Genomic DNA, 19,197 nt, shown 5'->3' with positions numbered 1-19,197 from the left:
GTAAGAAAATACCTAGGAAAAAATCTAACAAAGGAGGTGAAAGAATTATACACAGAAAACTATAAACCAATGATGAAGGAAAAAAAAGAAGACTTTAAAAAATGGAAAGATATCCCATGCTCTTGGACTGGAAGAATCAATATTGTTAAAATGGTCACACTGCCCAAGGCAATCTACAGATTTAATGCAATCCCTATCAAATGACCCAGGACAGATTTCACAGAACTAGAACAAATCATAATAAAATTTATATGGAACCATCAAAGACCTAGAATTGCCAAAGCATTACTGAAGAGAAAGAAAGAGGCTGGAGGAATAACTCTCCCAGACTTCAGACAATACTATAGAGCTACAGTCATCAAGACAGCATGGTATTGGTACAAAAACAGACACATAGACCAATGGAACAGAACAGAGAGCCCAGAAATGAACCCACAAACTTTTGGTCAACTCATCTTCGACAAAGGAGGCAAGAATATACAATGGAATAAAGACAGTGTCTTCAGCAAATGATGTTGGGAAAACTGGACAGCAGCTTGTAAAACAATGAAGCTAGAACACTCCCTTACACCATATACAAAAATCAACTCAAAATGGATCAAAGACTTAAACATAAGACAAGATACAATAAACCTCCTAGAGGAAAACATAGGCAAAACATTATCTGACATACATCTCAAAAATTTCTCCTAGAAGAAATAAAAGCAAGAATAAACAAATGGGACCTAATGAAACTCACAAGCTTCTGCACAGCAAAGAAAACCATAAGTAAATCAAGAAGACAACCTACGGAATCAGAGAAAATTTTTGCAAATGAAACCAACAAAGGCTTGATCTCCAGAATATATAAGCAGCTCATACAACTTAATAAGAAAAAAAAATAAGCAACCCAATCCAAAAATGGGCAAAAGACCTAAACAAGCAATTCTCCACGGAAGACATACAAATGACCAATAGGCACATGAAAAAAATGCTCAGTATCACTAATTATCAGAGAAATGCAAATCAAAACTGCAATGAGGTATCACCTCACACCAGTCAGAATGGCCGTCATTCAAAAATCCACAAATGACAAATGCTGGAGAGGCTGTGGAGAAAGGGGAACCCTCCTACACTGCTGGTGGGAATGCAGTTTGGTGCAGCCACTATGGAAAGCAGTATGGAGATTCCTCAAAAGACTAGGAATAGACATACCATATGACCCAGGAATCCCCCTCCTGGGCATATATCCAGAAGGAACCCTACTTCAGGATGACACCTGCACCCCAATGATCATAGCAGCACTATTTACAGTAGCCAAGACATGGAAACAGTCTAAATGTCCATCAACAGATAACTTGATAAAGAAGAGGTGGTATATTTATACAATGGAATACTATTCAGCCATAAAAACCAACAACATAACACCATTTACAGCAACATGGATGTTCCTGAAGAATGTCATTCTAAGTGAAGTACGCCAGAAAGAGAAAGGAAAATACCACATGAGATCGCTTATATGTGGAATCTAAAAAAAAACAAAAAACAAAAATACAAAACAGAAACAGACTCATAGACATAGAATACAAACTTGTGCTTGCCAAGGGGGTGGAGGGTGGGAAGGGATAGACGGGATTTCAAAATTGTAGAATAGATAAGCAAGATTATACTGTATAGCACAGGGAAATATAGACAAGTTCTTATGGTAGCTCACAGAGGAAAAAAAAGTCTCAATGAATATATATATATGTTCATGTATGACTGAAAAGTTGTGCTCTACACTGGAATTAGACACATTTTAAAATGATTATACATCAATAAAAATGTCTAAAAAAACTGGAAGTATATACAATTGTTTAAAAAGTACAAATTAAAAAGATAATAGAAATAGAGTAAATTAAAAAAAAGTTTTAAATAGGGGAATATGTTTTCATGGAGACTGTGCACTCTTAGTCATTTTATCGAGTAGTTTTCTGTCTTCGCCCTGTTTCGCAAACCCAGCTTGCTTCTTCCAGAAGCCTTCTGTTGGCGCCCCTCATCTGTGCTGCTCCCAGTGCCTGTTCGGAAGCAGATCTCGCCCCCTCCCAACACTGCAGTCAGATGCTGCAGTCACACAAGGTAGGCGGGCAGGTCTCCCCACTTCCCAGCACCGTGGTCCGGTGCTATGCTCCTGCCAGGAAGGTGGGTTGCCACCCACCCTCTCCCAGCGCGAGTTGCTCCCATGCTCTGTGCAGCTGCCTGCTGCACCCCAGGTCCATGCTCCGTTGGCAGACTTGGGGGAGACCGTGTAACAGCCCTGCACTGCTCCGTGCCAAAACTCAGCTCCTTGTTTGTCTTGGCAGTGTGAGTTCTCTGAGGTACCAGGGCAGAAAGATCCTATCTGCCTCAGGCTGTAAAGAAGTCTCTGTCTGGCCTTTGAGGCTGCTAAGCTCTTAGGTATGGATTCAGGTTTCGACCTCGCCTGGCCTGTGTGCTAAGCACTGGAGGATATGGTGGCTGCAGCTGAGCCCCAACTCTATTCTCCCGAAAACCTTCAGCAGGTTTTTGGAGATAGGGAGTATGACACCCTTCCCCCCAGGGCACATCAGCCATGTTGTTTTATGGAAGGCCCAAGTTGTTTTGCCCTGTGTACCCTCTCATCCATGGCAAGCAGCCCCCTGCAGTCCCCCGGGCTTGCCTCTGTTCAGCCTGCCCCAGTCATCCACCCAGTTCAGGCAGCCTGTCCCGTCCCCCATCTGGCACTTGGACTCTAGAGCTGGGTGTCACGGAGACCCTTTGTGCCCATTCAACATAGCTCTGTCAGTCTAGGGGTGCTCCATACAGATCTGAGCCTCGGAGTTTCCCCCTCCTTCCCGCTGACCTCTCCGTTGGAGAGGAGGAGATTCAGTGAATGAGCGCTATTCCTCCTTTGCCACTCCCTCCCCATGTGACCAGTCCCACACTGTTTTGCTTTTTCTTCTTTCTTTTTTCCTTTTCTCCTACCAGATTCATGGCGTCGTTGTCTTTTGAAGAGGGCAATGTTCTGTCGGAGTTCAGCAGGTGCTCTGGCTGGCTCAGTGGGTCCATGGATGTGAGTTTTGGTGTATTTGTGGGAGAGGGTGAGCTACCAGAGTCCTTCTACTCCACCAACTTGGCCCATCCTCCCTACTCCCTCCATTTTTTAATGCCACAATTTACTTATTTTTCTATTGTGTATTCATTAACAATTAATAGTAGCTGAAGTTATTTTTGGTACTCTTGTCCTTTAACTTTTATTCTACAGTTATGTGATTAACACACTATTATATTTCAGTATTAGTTTTCTGAATTTGGCTATAAATTTGCCTTTACCAGAGTGTTGTGTATTTTCATGTTTTTATGTTACTAAGTAGTGTCATTTCATTTCAGCTAAACAACTACTTTCAGTATTTCTTGTAAGGCAGGTCTAGTGGTGATGAATTCCCTCTGCTTTTGTGTGACTGAGAAAATCTTTATCCTTCATTTTTGAATAATAATTTTGCTGGACAGAGTATTCCTGTTTGACAATGTTTTCCTTTTAGCACTTTGAATATATTGCCTCACTCTCCCCTGGACTTTAAAATTTCCACTGATAAATCTGCTGACAGCCTAATAGGAATTCCTTTGTGGGTTAAAATCTTCTTGTTTGCTTCCTTTAAGATTCTCTTCCAATTGATTTTTGACAGCTTTAATATAATATGTCTTGGAGATTATTTTTGATTGAAATAATGAGGCAAAGTATTTCCTGGATGAACTTGAATGTCCAAATCTCTCCCCATGTTTCATAAGTACTAACCCATTACTTCTTTAAATAAGCTTTCTACCCTCTTTTCCCTGCCTTCTCCTTCTCAAACTCCAGTAATTCAGAAATTGGCTTTTTTATGATGTCCCATAGATCATGTACACTTTCTTCACTCTTTTTTATTCTAGTTTCTTTATTCACCTCTGACTGGGGTATTTTAAAGTTCCTATCATTTATTTCACTAATTCTTTTTTATGTTTGGTCTCATCTGATGTTGATGCTCTCCACTGCATTTTTCATTTCATTCATTGTATTCTTCTATTCCTTAATTTCTGTTTCTTTTTTATGATTTGTATCTTTGTTAAATTTCTCATTTTGTTCATGTTTTGTGTACCTGATTTCATTGAATTGTATTTCTTAATTGTATTAATATTTCTGTTGCACTTTATATCAATATAATGCTAGTTTAATATTTTATTTAATTATAGCTGATACACAATATTGTGTTAGTTTCAGGTGTACAGCTTCAGATTCTTTTCCATTTGGGGTTATTACAAGATACTGAGTATAGTTCACTGTGCTATACAGTAAATCCTTGTTGTTTATCTATTTTATATATAGTAGTGTGTATCTGTTAACCCATACTCCTAACTTATATTTTCCCCTCCCCTTTCCCCTTTGGTAACCATAAGTTTGTTTTCTACATCTGTGAACCTCTTTAAGTTTTGTAAATAAGTTGATTTGTATTATTTTTTAGATTCCACATATAAGTGATATAATGTAATACTTGTCTTTCTCTGTCTGACTTACTTCACTTAGTATGATAATCTCTAGGTCTACCCATATTGCTGCAACTGGCAATATTTCATTTTTTTTTATAGCTGAGTAATATTCCATTATATATATATATATATATATATATATATATATATACACACACACACACACACACACACATATCTCACATTTTCTGTCTCCATTCATCTGTTGATGAACATTTAGGTTGCTTCTGTGTCTTAGCTATTGTGAATAGTGCTGCTATGAACATTAATGTGCATGTATCTTTTTTAATTAGAGTTCTCATCTTTCCCAAATATATAATGCTAGTTTACTTCTTAACTTTGTAAATATTGTGATCATGTTCTCTAAGAGTTCAAATAATGAACATTAAAACAACACCAATGCCAGCATTCCCAGACAAAACCAAAAATAAAAGAAGAAGACTAACCAACTGCATTATATTAATAATGGATGAAAAGGCACATACAACTCGATCAAGGAAGGCAAACAACCAAAATAGAGCATACTGCACAATATCCAAAAAAAAAATGAGATTGAGTATAGTGGAGCAAGGAATGTGAAAGCCATATGGAGACAATCTCATAATCTAAAGGTTTCTCACTTCCCAATAAGATACCAATATTCAGCTGAAAATAGCAACCACTGAATTGGCCAGAGGATTCCATATGAGTGAACACACATTTTTGTAAAGTTCCCTTAACTGCTCTTTGAAACTAAGCTGTTTCCTGTTCAGAGGTTGCAGCCAGTATGTTCTGTGAGCAAACAAAAGGGGAAATTTTGACAACAGATGTGTTGGCCTCTTACAGTATAGAGCTGATTCTGTCAGATCTTATCAATGATCATACTTTGTACAAGTTTATCAAGTTATCCATCAAATCATGGCAACAACAACGATAACAGCAAAACATTCCACCTAGCTCTTAGGAACTTTGACTTAAAAATTGGAGTTTCAAATTTTCTTCTTGAATTCCATGGAGGCATTAACAAAAACTGCAGAAAACATAAAACAAGAGAATACTGATAATCTTGTCCAAATACAAACTAGATTTTGATCATTTATGTTCATATTCAAGCAGAGAGCACAAATATAAATTCTGGCACATTCTATTCAAGAAAATGAAAAGATATTATCTGCTAAATGTGCTGCAGATCTTGTACACAATACTGCTAAAAAGTAAAAGTAAAAGTGATTTGTTTACCTGGGCTATTGAAGTTTTCATAATGAAAGTTTTGGGTCACTTTGCAGCTTCCTCAAAATGTGCAGAAGCACCTAATGAGATTTTTCTACTTTAAATGGAAAGAATAACTTCCAAAACACATGTATGCATAGGACACCTATTATTATTACTGGCCATAGAAAAGCTGTTTAACTGTTGGCTTGCTGTAAAATATTTTCAAAATGTGGGACAATAAAAATGTCCTTTAATTTGGAAATACATTGAGAATAAGAAAGGAGAAAGGGATTACTGTAAAAGAGATGCATATGCTGTATTGCTTGATGCTCTTCGAAGAGACCATAGGAAGCTAAACAGGAGGCTAGAAAAGTATTAACTGACTGCTCAAGTTGTCCAATGTTATGGGTAGGCTGTGACATAAACTCACACAGAAAAAAAATTCAGCATTTGGAAATAAGACTACTTCAGAACTCAAAAAAAAAAATGTCACCAGAAAACTTTCAGTTAAACAGAATTCTCATTTCTTTACTAAAATTTTAACTTATTTGGAATCCAACCTCCATTTCATGAGTTCACATTACCTTTGTGCTAGAAAACCTTTTTTCCCTGAGAAAGGTTTAATTTATAACATCTAATGTGCGTCAAAGTTTTCAAAAATGATGGATGTTTTAGACATGGACAACTTAAATGATAGATGTTTAGATGCAAAGGGCCTAACTGACTGACAAATAGCTGGTCTACGAAGACAAGCCTCTAGTACTAAGTGAATGGGCATTTTTGGAAAACTGAGAACTAACTCCTACAAATGTAAAAACCTGTTATTTCTAGGAAGTAATATTTAGGAGTGTTTCAAATTCAAACACTTTTTTTGAAAGCACATTTGGCTTGATGTCATCTCACTAGACTTGACACCAGGAGTCAGACTAATGTGGGCTTGATAAGAGCAGAGATTCACATCAAAATGAATATTATGTTTGACTATATTCAGTTTTACCACTACATGAAAGAAAAGAAGGATGTCCTAAAGTCTGCAAGCAGTTCAGATAAGTATTACCAGGAAAAGGAATAGAAAGAGTAAAAATATCTTACTGTACCATGAGGCCAAAAGAAACATTTCACTGTAATTTTTTATGAAATATAGGCAATACATAACAGCTGTTTAATTTGGTTTTTTGTCTTTACATTCTCCTTTTTTAAAGTCATATTTATGTATATTAAAAATATACAGTAATATGACCTATAAAATTTAAAACAACCAAGACTTAAATTGCTGTGACAGGACAGAAATTTGGAATATATTGTTGTATTTTCTCTCATACATTATTTAATTAGTTCTACTATTAACTACTATTAATTGCCACTGTTAACCAGCCCTATTGTTTTGTTTAAGTAATAGCATGTATGTAACTGAAAAGTAAACACTATGGAAAAACATAATTTAAAATGAACATCTATTTTCATATTTTTATATTAAAGCAGTAACATATTTGTACAATTGTGTATTATGTATGTATTATATATTATGGGTCTTTTCATCTAATACAGCTGTGTCCCGGGTTGGGTCTCTAAAGGCTGGTCACCCCAACAATATGGTACCGTTGGGGGGGGGGGGGTGGACAAGGTATAAAGAAGGTAAGATTTGTACATTAAATAGACAAGAAACTGGTAAACAGTGGTGCCTTCTGTGAAGGAAAAATGAGTGGCTAGGACAAGCCACAGAGGCTTTCTTTTTCTTGTTTTTTAAAATATACTTTTAAATTTTTGTACCCTGTGTATATACTACCTATTTGAACGGGAGAAAATCATTATTAGTCTTACCTAAATGTTGCCCACGCCCAGCTGGGAAAGGCGCTTGCGGAGTGTGGGGATCAGTGTTCCCACTGGAAACAGTATTTTAAGAACACGTGGTTCTTGGGGGACCTCATCAGAGTTCAAGATGGCTGCGTGGTGGACGACCGATTCAGAGGAGCCGGATGAGGTAAGCTAGTAGCCAAAACTGAGGGGCCCGCCAAGCCCCAGAAATAAGTATGAATTTGTGTGTGTGTGTGTGTGTGTGTGTGTGTGTGTGTGTGAAGCCATTAGAGGGTTTAAGCCCATTTAAGGGAAGGAATACAATTATCTGATTTATGACTGAGATCTCTCTAGTTGTGTAAAGAATGTGGGGAAGCACTATTTCGAGGACCTGTTTCTGGAGTCTTGGTAAGGAAGGCTGTTGGCTTGGGCTGTTAGCATGGTATCACTGGATAGAGATGCGGAGACAAAGATACTCATAATGTGACTTTAGGAGGTTGCCCTGACGGGACTTGCTTCTAGATTAAAGTGTGGACTGTGAGGGAAAGAGCATAACGTGGCTGATTGCTCTTTCCCACCTGAGTGGGGCAGAGTGTCTTTTTCTGAGATGGCGGGCGTTGGTGGATGTGAAGGAGTAAGGAGTTCTCTTTGGGACACTCTAAGCCAGGGATAATTAACTGTTGTACGCTTTTTGAAAGTCACTCAGGCTGTCATGTGGCGAGTGGGGAGAAAGCATTTGGGAAGCAAGTGAGGGCTTTGGCTGGGCCTCAGCAGGGACAGAGAGGAAACTATTCAAGCCCAAGCAACAAGGCTGGAGGGGCTCCAGCGGGGAATCTTACAGGCGGTCAGGCTTTAGCTTTTCATCAGTATAAAATGAGCAACTGTGACAGGGCGTTGAGTGTGATGAGAGCTAACCAAATGCCTGCTGGGTGGAGAGCAGGCTATAGGGTCGGGTTGCCCATTTTAGCAAATAAAAAAACAGAACGCCCAATTAAATTTGAGTGTCAACTCAACAATAAATAATTTTGTAGTATAAGTATAGCCCGTGTGATATTTGGAATACTTATGCTAAAATGTGTTGATTTGACATTCAAATTTAACTGGGTTTTCAGCACTTGACCAGGCAACCCTAACACAGAGGCAGGGCCGCTGGAGGCAATTCCAGGGTGACAGAAGGGGACAGGGTGGCAGCCGGGGAGGCGAGCAGGGACTCCAGAAAAGACAAGGGTGGCTCATTTCATGCACTTTTCTGGGGAACAGCTCTGGGAAGATGAACTTATCGGCCTTCCAAGCGTTGGCCGAGGGCTCCTCAGGCAAAGCTTACCAGCCTCTTTTGACCCTCCGGTGCCGCCGGCTCCCCGCTAGCCTGGCTGGCCTCAGCCTACCAAGGACTGGCTAGCAGCTGGGAACCAGCCGCGCGCGGAACCCTAGCCGGAGCCGGAGCCGGAGCCGGCGCGGTAACCCCGCCTTGCGCGCCCGCAGGGGTGGAGCCTGAGCGAGGAACCCGCGAGTAGCCCTCTCTCCCCGGATGACGAGCGGCAGGATAACATGGAGTCGGGCAAGATGGCGCCTGCCAAGAACGCTCCGAGAGATGCCTTGGTGAGTGCGAAGGATAACAGGCGGGGCGCGAAGCTTCGCGCGGCCGGGGCCGGGGACCCGGGCGGCGGGCCCAGGCGGAGGGCTTGAGGATGGGCTCGCGTGCCGGCTCCAGCCCAGCCGGGGAGGCCAGGAGGTGTGGGAGAATGGGGTGCCCTGGACCCCGGGGCTCCCTCCCGCCACCCCGACAGCCGGGCCGGAGGGAGTCTGGCGGCCGGCCGGATCGCACAGGCCTGTCGTCCAGCTTTGTCTCCTGGGCCTCGGGCCCTGGCCGCTTCGTCGTCTCGCCCCGTCTGGGAATCCTGACTCTCGCGTCCAGGGTTCTGATGCTAGCTTACCCCATCACCACACCTGAAAATGACAACCAGCTGTAGCCACCCCTACCTCGGCTGGGAAAGCCAACCCGGGCCTTTTTTTTCTCTCTTTGCCCCTACCCCCGCCAAAAAAAAAAAAAAAAAGTTTTCAGCGAAGAGGGTACGAAGGGATTTGGTGTGATCCTGACATTCACTTGGGCGAAAAAGGATTAAGAACAAGTTTGAAGCCCAGAGAATGGGGACCTTGTATCATAAATGTAATTACTACCTTCGGTCCAGTTTTTATTTCTATACCCAGATTATGCATCTGGCGTTTTTATTTGAATCCACAGGTGATGGCACAGATCCTGAAGGATATGGGAATTACGGAGTATGAACCAAGGGTTATAAATCAAATGTTGGAATTTGCTTTCCGTAAGTTAACAAAGCACCAAAAATTTGCCTAACTTGTGAATTTGAAAAGTTCGTTCATTGGAAGAACATTTTTCCAATTACTTTTAACAGTTAAGTATCATAGAATTCAGCCTGAAGCAGTAAAAGGAGCTCAAGCTAGGGGATAGTATTTGTATTGTGATATCTGTTCAAAATTGATCATATAGATAGGACAATTTGATACTACAACCAAAATTCATAACCTTTGTAGAAATTAGTGGGAATTTTTATTAAGAAAAGTGGCCATAAGTAGTAAGCTATTTTCACATGTTTAAAAAAATAATGTTTTGTTCTTAAAGGATATGTGACTACAATTCTGGATGATGCAAAAATTTATTCAAGCCATGCTAAGAAACCTAATGTTGATGCAGATGATGTGAGACTGGCAATCCAGTGTCGAGCAGACCAATCTTTTACCTCTCCTCCCCCAAGAGATGTGAGCAAACTGTCATTTGAAGTTCATTTTACTTATAATTTTTAAATTGTAGTTCTAATAAGGATTTTTTTTTTTTTTAGTTTTTACTTGATATTGCAAGGCAGAAAAATCAAACCCCTTTACCATTGATTAAGCCATATTCAGGACCCAGACTCCCACCTGACAGATACTGCTTAACAGCTCCAAACTATAGGCTGAAGTCCTTAATTAAAAAGGTAAGAAATTTTAGTCATCTTAGCTTTTTAAAAGGGGAAAGTGTGTTAGAGGATTTGTAAAAAGCAAATTCCTGTAGCCGATGCAGTAGATTAAAGGTTAAGATAATTTAGTAGGATTTTTTTATTTAGTTCCTTAAAAATATTATGTCTGCAACTAGCTGCTATGTTAAAATATAGAATATATAATCCAAAATTTTTAGAGCTAAAAGAAACTTCCTTGTTCATCTAACTCAACACTTATTTTTCACATTAGGAAACTGATCCTGAACTCATCTATGGAGTTAGCAGCAAAGCTAAGACTTATTCTCAGGTTTCATAACTCTCAATCTTTCGTAACTTCCGTAACTCCCAATCTATAACATAGTTTTTTAGTAGGGCCCAATAACAGAGTAAATGATATATCATCAGGCATTAGACTTGCTTTCTGGCTCTCCCACCACTGAAAAAGTTTTCCCCACATTGGGCTAGCTTTGTTGTCTGAAATTCCACTATAAGACAGTTTATTTCTTTTTTTGGTTCAGATATTGGCTAGTTAAGATTAAAAATCATAAAGAAGTTAGCTGTTATCCCCAAATAAGACTCTACCTTAAACTTAAAACTATATAGATGGGATTTGCATGTACTAACTACTATATAAAAACAGATAAAGAGCAAGGGTCTATTGTATAGCACAGGGAACTATATTCAATACCTTGAAATAGCTTATAATGAAAAGGAGTATATATATGTATTATAACTGAATCACTATGCTGTACACCAGAAGTTAATACAACATTGTAAACCAACTATACTTCAATAAAAAAACTAATGGGAAAAAAACTATATAAAATTATATATATAGACATATATATACATTCATATCCATGTTTATATAGATAGGTATTATGTTTGTATTATATGTGTGTGTGTAGTATATTTGTGAAAACCCTAGTTTAAATACTGGGTTTAGAACACTAAACAAAAACAGGACATTCTTGCCATGAAGTATCCATTAATAATTCACATCAACAATCCTAATTTCATTTCTGGTAAGTTTAGGTATCAAATCTGAACAACATTAAAACAAATTTGTTTTTTACATCCTCTAGGGACCTAACCAAGGAAGACTAGTTCCACGGTTAAGTGTTGGTGCTGTTAGTAGCAGACCTACCACTCCTACTATAGGTAAGTGAAAGAGGGAAATGGCTTTTCTGGCTGGTAAAGAAGTGCCTCAGCACTTGATTTCGAACTATAATCCAAGTCAAAAGGTGAGTCAGAAATTCCCATATGTGTGTTGCCATTGATACATTTATTTGTTCTCTAGTAAAGCTGTAAACAGATTTTATCAGATTTCAAAATAAGAAAGTTAGAAGGAATATCTGATCCCAAATGAGTATAGAATTGGACATTACCCAACATTGTTGCCAGTATAAACTATGGTACTAAAAACAGCAGTTTAAGCTCTGTTCTTTCTGGCTTCTATACAAATGAATTTGCCAAATACACTCATAGCAGTGACCTACGTATAATCAGAAACTAAATTTCTGAGTAAATTGGCAAGAGAATGCAGTCAAAAGAAAGAAGTTTAAAATATACAAAAAGCTTAAGGACATCAAAGAAAAGCCATTCTATTTTTAATATAACCTCTTCAGAAGTAGTACTGATTATCCTGTACTGGTCAGTGAGAGCCCCTTCAAACTGTCTCCTGTGTCCTTTGTGTGACAGGTCTCCATCATTCTTTGAGCATTTCTTTCTGGCACACGATGTTACAAGCTCATATTTTCCTTACTCCAGTCCTAGAATCAGTCATTTCTCAAAAGACCCCTGGTTCCTTTTAGTAGAGAATGGTATTTAGAAACCATACTGTCATTGTTGTTTAAGTAATAGGGAAAACTTAAATAATGGATTTAGATTTCCTCATTTTTTTCTGTCCTACATCCCTGCTGGATTTCTTTCATAGTCAAACTCTTTTCAGAAAAAAATCCTTCTCTTTGACCTGTATAGATTTCTTGGTTCTTATTACTTATAACTTGAGTCCTATAGATGTCATATAGCTCTAGGGTAAGCAGCATTTGATTTTTGAGGTGTATAGACAATCTCTTCATATTTTCAGGGTGTGAATTCACATTTCAGCATTTTAAAACCATTTAGCATTTTAAAATTAGTACTAAGACAGTTAGTACTAATTGTACTCTTCTAATTATCTTAATGTAACCTTTGTAGACAGGAGTTTGCATATATAATCTGTGCAAATTTTTGATCATATTCTGTTTATCCATTAGTTCATGTTAATTCAATAAATACCAATTTTTAAAAACTAACCTATGGTCATCAGTTACACATGTTGGCAAGCTTACCAATTTTAGTTATCAGATGTGATTTTTATTCCTAGTTAGGCATTAATTGTACACGTTTTAGAAATTTTAAAATCAAGTGAAGGAACTGCTAAAAGCTACTACTACAGATGAAAGTTTTAAATTTAAAAAAAATTTAAATGAGTCCTATGAAGCATAAGACTTAAGTATCTACTCTGTTTAGTTTTAAAGCCTAAACTCCATACTGGTTTAAATGTTAACAACTCCTTACAGTAATGGACAAGAAAACATCCACCTACTGTGAATTTTCTTGACAAAATGAAATACTTACGTTGTTTCATTAAGCTTCACCAAATTCTTTGGACTGCTGCTTGAATATATGGGAAAACTTGCCTAGAGATGGAGATGTTAGTGTAAGGCCTCACCTTCTGGGTTCAGAAAAGAAAGCACTAGAAGCCAGATTCCTGAGTACCTTTGGGCTTTCTTCCTCCATTTAGGCTTTCTTCTCCTTTCTCCCTGGAGGTGATGATAGTTGTAGTTTTTTCTAGCAATTCTGTCCCTAGGCAGACTGCTGGTTCCAGGGGAAAGGAATGTATGGAAAGCATGCATCCCCAAAGGAAAAACTAGACACATTTCTATAAATGTGTTTTTTAAGAGAGCCAAGACATCAGTCTACATACCAAGTCTCTGAGCTTGCAAAATTTATTCATCAAGCACATTTGTTGAGTGCATGTTAGAAGCCAGGCACAAAAGCCACGTGCTACGTGCTCACAAGGGTAAAAAAAAAAAAAAAAACACATTAGCCAAGGCTTATAATTTAGTGAACGAGATAAGATACTAATAATAAGGTTCCTATGAGGTGTTAAAGGAATTTCAGAGGCAGGCAGTGACTTCTGAGCAAATCAAGATTTTATAAAATGGAGTAGTATTTGAGTTGTACCTTGTGATACTGGGTAGAGTTAAGATGATGGGGGTTTAGACTAGGTTATCTCCAAGATCTCTTTCTGCTTAAAAAAAGCATCTGGATATAGAAAAGGAAAATGATTTTTATGCCACATGGGGACCCCAAGGGGTGTATTTGATAGGCTTTTGTTAGATGCATGTTGATTTAGCTTCATGGGTATAGTAGACATCTTCTAATTCCCAGCAAGTGACAGAGATTAAAAGTGCACCTAGGTAATAGAAAAACCTTGAGTCTTTAGTTCTTCTGTTTATTTAAATGCTCAACTTCATGACTTCATATAGCTAAAATTCAGTGCCAGATGCTGTTTCAAAAGCTTTACATGGATTATTTTTATTTTCACAAGAATCCTATGAAATAGGTAGCTATACCCATTTGACAGATGAGAAAATTGAGGCACAAAAAGCTTAAATAACTTGCCCTCAGATACTCAGCTAGTAGGTGATAAAGCCTGTATTCAGACTCAAGCAGGTAGGCTCCAAAGCCTACAATCTTTACCACTATACTATCCTGAATTATTAACATCTAAACTATTGAGCTTGTAAACATCTTTGAAGTTCCTTTGCTCTTATTTCTAATTATTTTTTCTCACCTTTCATTAATTCCTTGTGCTTTGAAGGTAGTTTCTGGTAAGCTAAGGAGTGCAGAATTTGAACCTGTATAAGTCATCTAACTAACATGATCTGTTAATTACAACTACAGCAACCCCACAAACAGTGTCTGTCCCAAATAAAGTTGCACCTCCAGTGTCAGTGACAAGCCAAAGATTTACAGTGCAGATTCCACCTTCTCAGTCCACGCCTGTCAAACCAGGTAACGTGCTGGTGAAGGGGTGGGGGTTTGAAAGTGGTTCTTTTAAAATATTTTTTTCTGAATTTTAAAATGTGTGAGTAATTTGTGATTATAGAACAGTTTGTATTCCTAGAGCAATAATTAAATTGTTTTAATATCGTTAACAGAAAGGTGGAAGTAATGCTGCAAATCAGGGTATTCAGAGGGAGTCTATAAGCCCACTAAAAGTGTATGAAATTTTATATACCTGTAACATTTTGGGGAGGAAGGGAGAGATTTCAGCATGATCATCAGATTCTCAAAGAACACTGTGAATTAAAATAAGTTATGGTCTACAAATCTAAGGCATCTTTGGGGGGAAAGCACTTAGGGTTAAAGCTCAAGAAAATAATACAACTTAGTATAAATCAAATGAAAATTTTTACCTTTATTCACTTCATGAAAGTATACATAGAAAGTTGGAATAATATAAGTAAAATTCCATTAAAACACCATTTATTAATGCATATGTTTAGATTTCACATCTTCTGAAACCTAACCACACACCATAAACTTATTTAAAATATTGGCCTGTAAGGGAAGCATGTTTCCTGACCTTGAATATGTGCCTTTAGTATATTCCATGATGAATCCAGTGTACTGCTTCCCATGACTAAGTACTAATTGAAATTTTGGATAGTTAAAAAAAACTAACAGAACTTCTTTAACCTTGTTCTAGATACTAATTTAAGTACTTCAAAGCATCAAAAATGTAATTCAACTCTTAATGCAGTATTACCTGAGTTTCTTCTATGCCGTAGCTGCACTTCATACTATTGAAATTGTTATTAGAATTACATTCAGCTTTGTTGAATACTTTTCTGTTTCTGATTCTGTATAATTCATAGTTTCGGGGTGTTTTCTCTATTTACAGTTCCTGTAACAACTGCAGTTCAAAATGTTCTGATTAATCCTTCAATGATTGGGCCCAAAAATATTCTTATTACCACCAACATGGTGTCATCACAGAACACGGCCAATGAATCAAACCCACTGAAGAGAAAACATGAAGATGATGATGACAATGATACTATGTAAGGAATATAGTGTAGTCTAGAAGCATTTCAAATATGTAGGTGGTATTGAGCGCAGTATACCGAACTAGAACATTCTAGATCTTTTCAAGTTTTATCTTAGCAAACTTAAACGTAGCTGCAATATTTTTCACATTAGTTTAAACTGTTAGATTTCTTAAGGGTACCAATGTTTTTTCATTAGGCTTCAAGTATAAAAAGTTAAGTGCTTGTTTCTTAATAGTTTCATTAATGTTGAGTCCTACTATAGTAATCCTATTTTTGGAAGCAGTTTTCTGCAGTGTATCACTGACTGCAGCACTTAAGTTTTAGTTTTTACAGCCTGATCAGCCGACTACTCTTTAACAGCAAAATTTCTGATCTGCATTTAAAGACTTCTTTTGTAACGTAAAATAGTCACTTTTATTGTCACCACTTTTTGACCAAATATCTCAATTTAGGAAAAGGTTTTGGGAGAGGATGGATTTAGAGGGATTCTAAATCCATTCTGAATATATTTAAGTTGTTTCTTGGTTTTCCCTAACCTCCTACCTCCTCAGCCTTGTTTCTAGATCTCATTCATTTTCTGTACCCCTCCCCACAGGCTTAAGTTTCTTCCTATTGCTCTTCAATTTAAAAGGACAAAACTGGAATTTTAGAAATACAATTCCTGATGATACAGCTCAATGTCACGTTCATATTTTTAAAATCTGTTTTACATGCCTGATGTTCTGTGGTTCACTTTTAACCTGAAGGTTTGCATTTGCTGTTTTTCTCTCCATACCAGAGCAGTGGAGTTTTATCCCTTGCCTTTTATGCCCATTGAGCATTACTCTGCTTTTGACACATAGTTTGAGGTCAGTTACATTCAGTGTTAGTCTTATATTCCGAACTGATAACTCTACCATAGTTTACATTTCTGAATTTAACACAGAACATGCTATAGCTTAAAATCTGCCTTGATAAGTATATTTACACTGGACCTAGGCAGAACCACTGAAGAGCAAGCGTTTTCTTCCTTTTTACCAGATACATATATGGTTTGATCACTACTGCTTGAACCCTCCTATTGGTATAATTCAGATCATTTTCTAGCTTGTTGCTGAGGATGTCACACATAAGATGGGATCAAACCTGAAAGTTTTCTTAATGGTTTCCCTTCCTCTAGAAAGCCAACAGAAACAAATTAGTGTGATGCGACTTACATTTAGGTGCACTCTGCATAATCTTCCCAGTAATGTTGCTAAACATCTTTCCCTATTTTCCATTTATACATATCTGAACACCTTATTGGGAGAGATTGGAAAGCTTTCAAAAATATAAACAGGCTTGTATTATTTTAAGTAAATTTGACATATTCAACATAGGAACACTTATGCAGAATTTCTAAATTTTCATATCATAATTTAGAACTTGTAGCTAAGGATCCTGAAAACTTAAAACATAAGTAAGTTTCATCTTAGGATGGTGCTTGAAATATCAAAGAGAAATAGTCCCAATAACGATCTCATCACAGTTTGGGTGTTTGGGGATATTAGGAAAAGGTGATATCAAACTTAAAAAGAGATCTGATCATCATAGGAGAGAAATGTTCATTATATAGCATAGGATATCATTACTTGAATGTTCTCAGGGAGGCAGCATGTCAAAAGGCCTAGGTTCTAGTCCTGGCTCCATCATTAACCAACTGTTTGACCTTACTTCACCCATGAGCCTTGTTCTCTTCACTAGTAATAGGAAAATAACACCAACCCTGCCTACCTCACAGGGATGTTGTGAGGGTTCAATTGGTATATGTGTAAGTTCTTTCAAAATTGTAAAAATGCTATATAACTCTAAAGAATTAACGTATTATTTGTTTCAAGATTATTAATAAAAAATTGGACTTATCCTATCTCTTTCATTTTTGACTTAAGGGAAATGAATAAGGCTCAAAAACGCAGAGGTCCAAAAGCAGTTAAAATTTGCTTAATGGATGAATTATAAATCAGGGAATTGCTTGCTTTTATTTGGAATCAACATGTGACTCATCATAGTGAAGCAAAATAAATATGAAAGAATATGGGGTTTAAATCTATTAACAACATAACATGCTGTCTTTGGTGGGAATACATGTAAATGACGTTGCAATCTGAGTGTTCATTCTCTTACTAAGTCAGCCAGTGTATATTTTGCTCTGTCAGGTGAAGACTGCTTTACCTTGCCAATCTCCCCTTCCTAATTATGTCCACCCATTTTAGCATCAAGAATGATTTAAGGCAGCTCTTGTCCTCCAGCTTCTAGGTAGAATTTTTTTTAAAAGATGTACTGATGGTAAATGGGGCGAGGACATTGCTATCCCAAGTTTTTCCTTTTACAAGTAGGAAACAAGTGTCTTTGATCTGAGTAAGAATATAGGAATACAACTAGCATGTGGGGAGAATGGAAGATGTGCCCTAAGGGGTCCAGAGTAAAATAAGTACTCAGTAGGTAGGAAAAAACACTAATCAGAACAGCAGGTACAAAGCAGTGTGTATGCCACTATACACAAACCCACAATCATACCCACACCCACAGATACGATTTTTATATGCATGAAGTAGCTCTAGATTGAAGGAAACCAATCTTACAGTGATTGCTTCTAAGGAGGGAAACTGATAGCTAGGGGACTAAGGTAGAAAGGAGTATTCTCATTGTGTACCCCTTTTTTACTTTTGTCTGTGTGTTAGAGGAAAGTTCTGGACATGAAGGAAAGTAGGAAACACTGAACTAAAGATACCAGTTCATTTATGACATGAAGATAATTTCTTTCTATATACAGGCATACATATATTGTCTAGGGGTTAAAAGTAAATTTGCTACACTTAGCCTAAACCTTTGCAATGTTTTATCAATAACTTATAACTCTATATTAAATGAGGAAGCACACCCTTGTACAATTCGAGCTTATATGCTCCTAAATTGTTTGTTACATATTATCTTCCTCGACTAGATTGTAAATTCCTTCAGGACATAAATGCTATCTTATATTGCCTCCATTATGTCCTAAGCATATATCAGGTACTCAAATAGCTAGCTATTTGCATTTCCCCATTCATTCCCTGGATTAATGGCCAGAATAAATGGGGAAAGATCCTGGAAGCAGAGTCTAGTAGAAAATACTTAAAAGGTACAATCAGGGGTCAATGGATGGATGAATTGGCAGTTGTAGAGTCTAAGTGTTAGGTTTATGGGTGTTTACTATATAATTCTTTCAATTCCTCTGTACATTTGAAATGATGAAATGTTGGGAGAAAGGTATTCAATAGGGGAAAAAAGTCATCCGTATGTTAAAGTTGTAGACCAGTTGTGACATTAATTTGCTGGATCTATGGGTAACATCTCTGGGCCTCATCTATAAAAGGAAAATCACACTAGAATTCCTGCTTCTTAAACCATGGTATAGTGCCATTATAAGAAACATGATGTATTCTTTTAAATTTCGGGGGGGGAGGGGTAATTAGGTTTGTTTGTTTATTTAATGGAGGTACTAGGGATTGAACCCAGGACCTCATGCATACTAAGCACACACTCTACCACTGAGCCATACGCTCCCCACCCCAACATGGTGTATTTTAAAATTTACAACTATGGGGACAGTA

The 19,197-nt window shown here is 37.6% G+C and overlaps 1 protein-coding gene across 2 annotated transcripts; it reads left to right on the top strand.

Moving 5' to 3' along the window:
- The first annotated feature begins 8,941 nt into the window (after positions 1-8,941).
- TAF9B (TATA-box binding protein associated factor 9b) lies at positions 8,942-17,467 on the top strand. Of its 2 annotated transcripts, XM_032475802.1 has the most exons (7): positions 8,943-9,084; positions 9,728-9,809; positions 10,127-10,263; positions 10,344-10,478; positions 11,567-11,642; positions 14,436-14,546; positions 15,439-17,467. In XM_032475802.1, the coding sequence occupies exons 1-7, from the start codon at positions 9,034-9,036 to the stop codon at positions 15,600-15,602; spliced, it is 756 nt and encodes a 251-aa protein (XP_032331693.1). In that variant the 5' UTR covers positions 8,943-9,033; the 3' UTR covers positions 15,603-17,467. The 2 variants fall into 2 exon arrangements, with proteins under 2 accessions (XP_032331694.1, XP_032331693.1); XM_032475803.1 differs by lacking the exon at positions 10,344-10,478 and having other exon boundaries at positions 8,942-9,084.
- Positions 17,468-19,197: the final 1,730 nt, after the last annotated feature.

Source organism: Camelus ferus, chromosome X (genome assembly GCF_009834535.1).
Source record: "Camelus ferus isolate YT-003-E chromosome X, BCGSAC_Cfer_1.0, whole genome shotgun sequence".
In the NCBI taxonomy this organism is placed as follows: domain Eukaryota; kingdom Metazoa; phylum Chordata; class Mammalia; order Artiodactyla; family Camelidae; genus Camelus; species Camelus ferus.
Note: the sequence above shows the minus strand (reverse complement) of the source record. Positions and strands in the feature narration are given on the sequence as shown.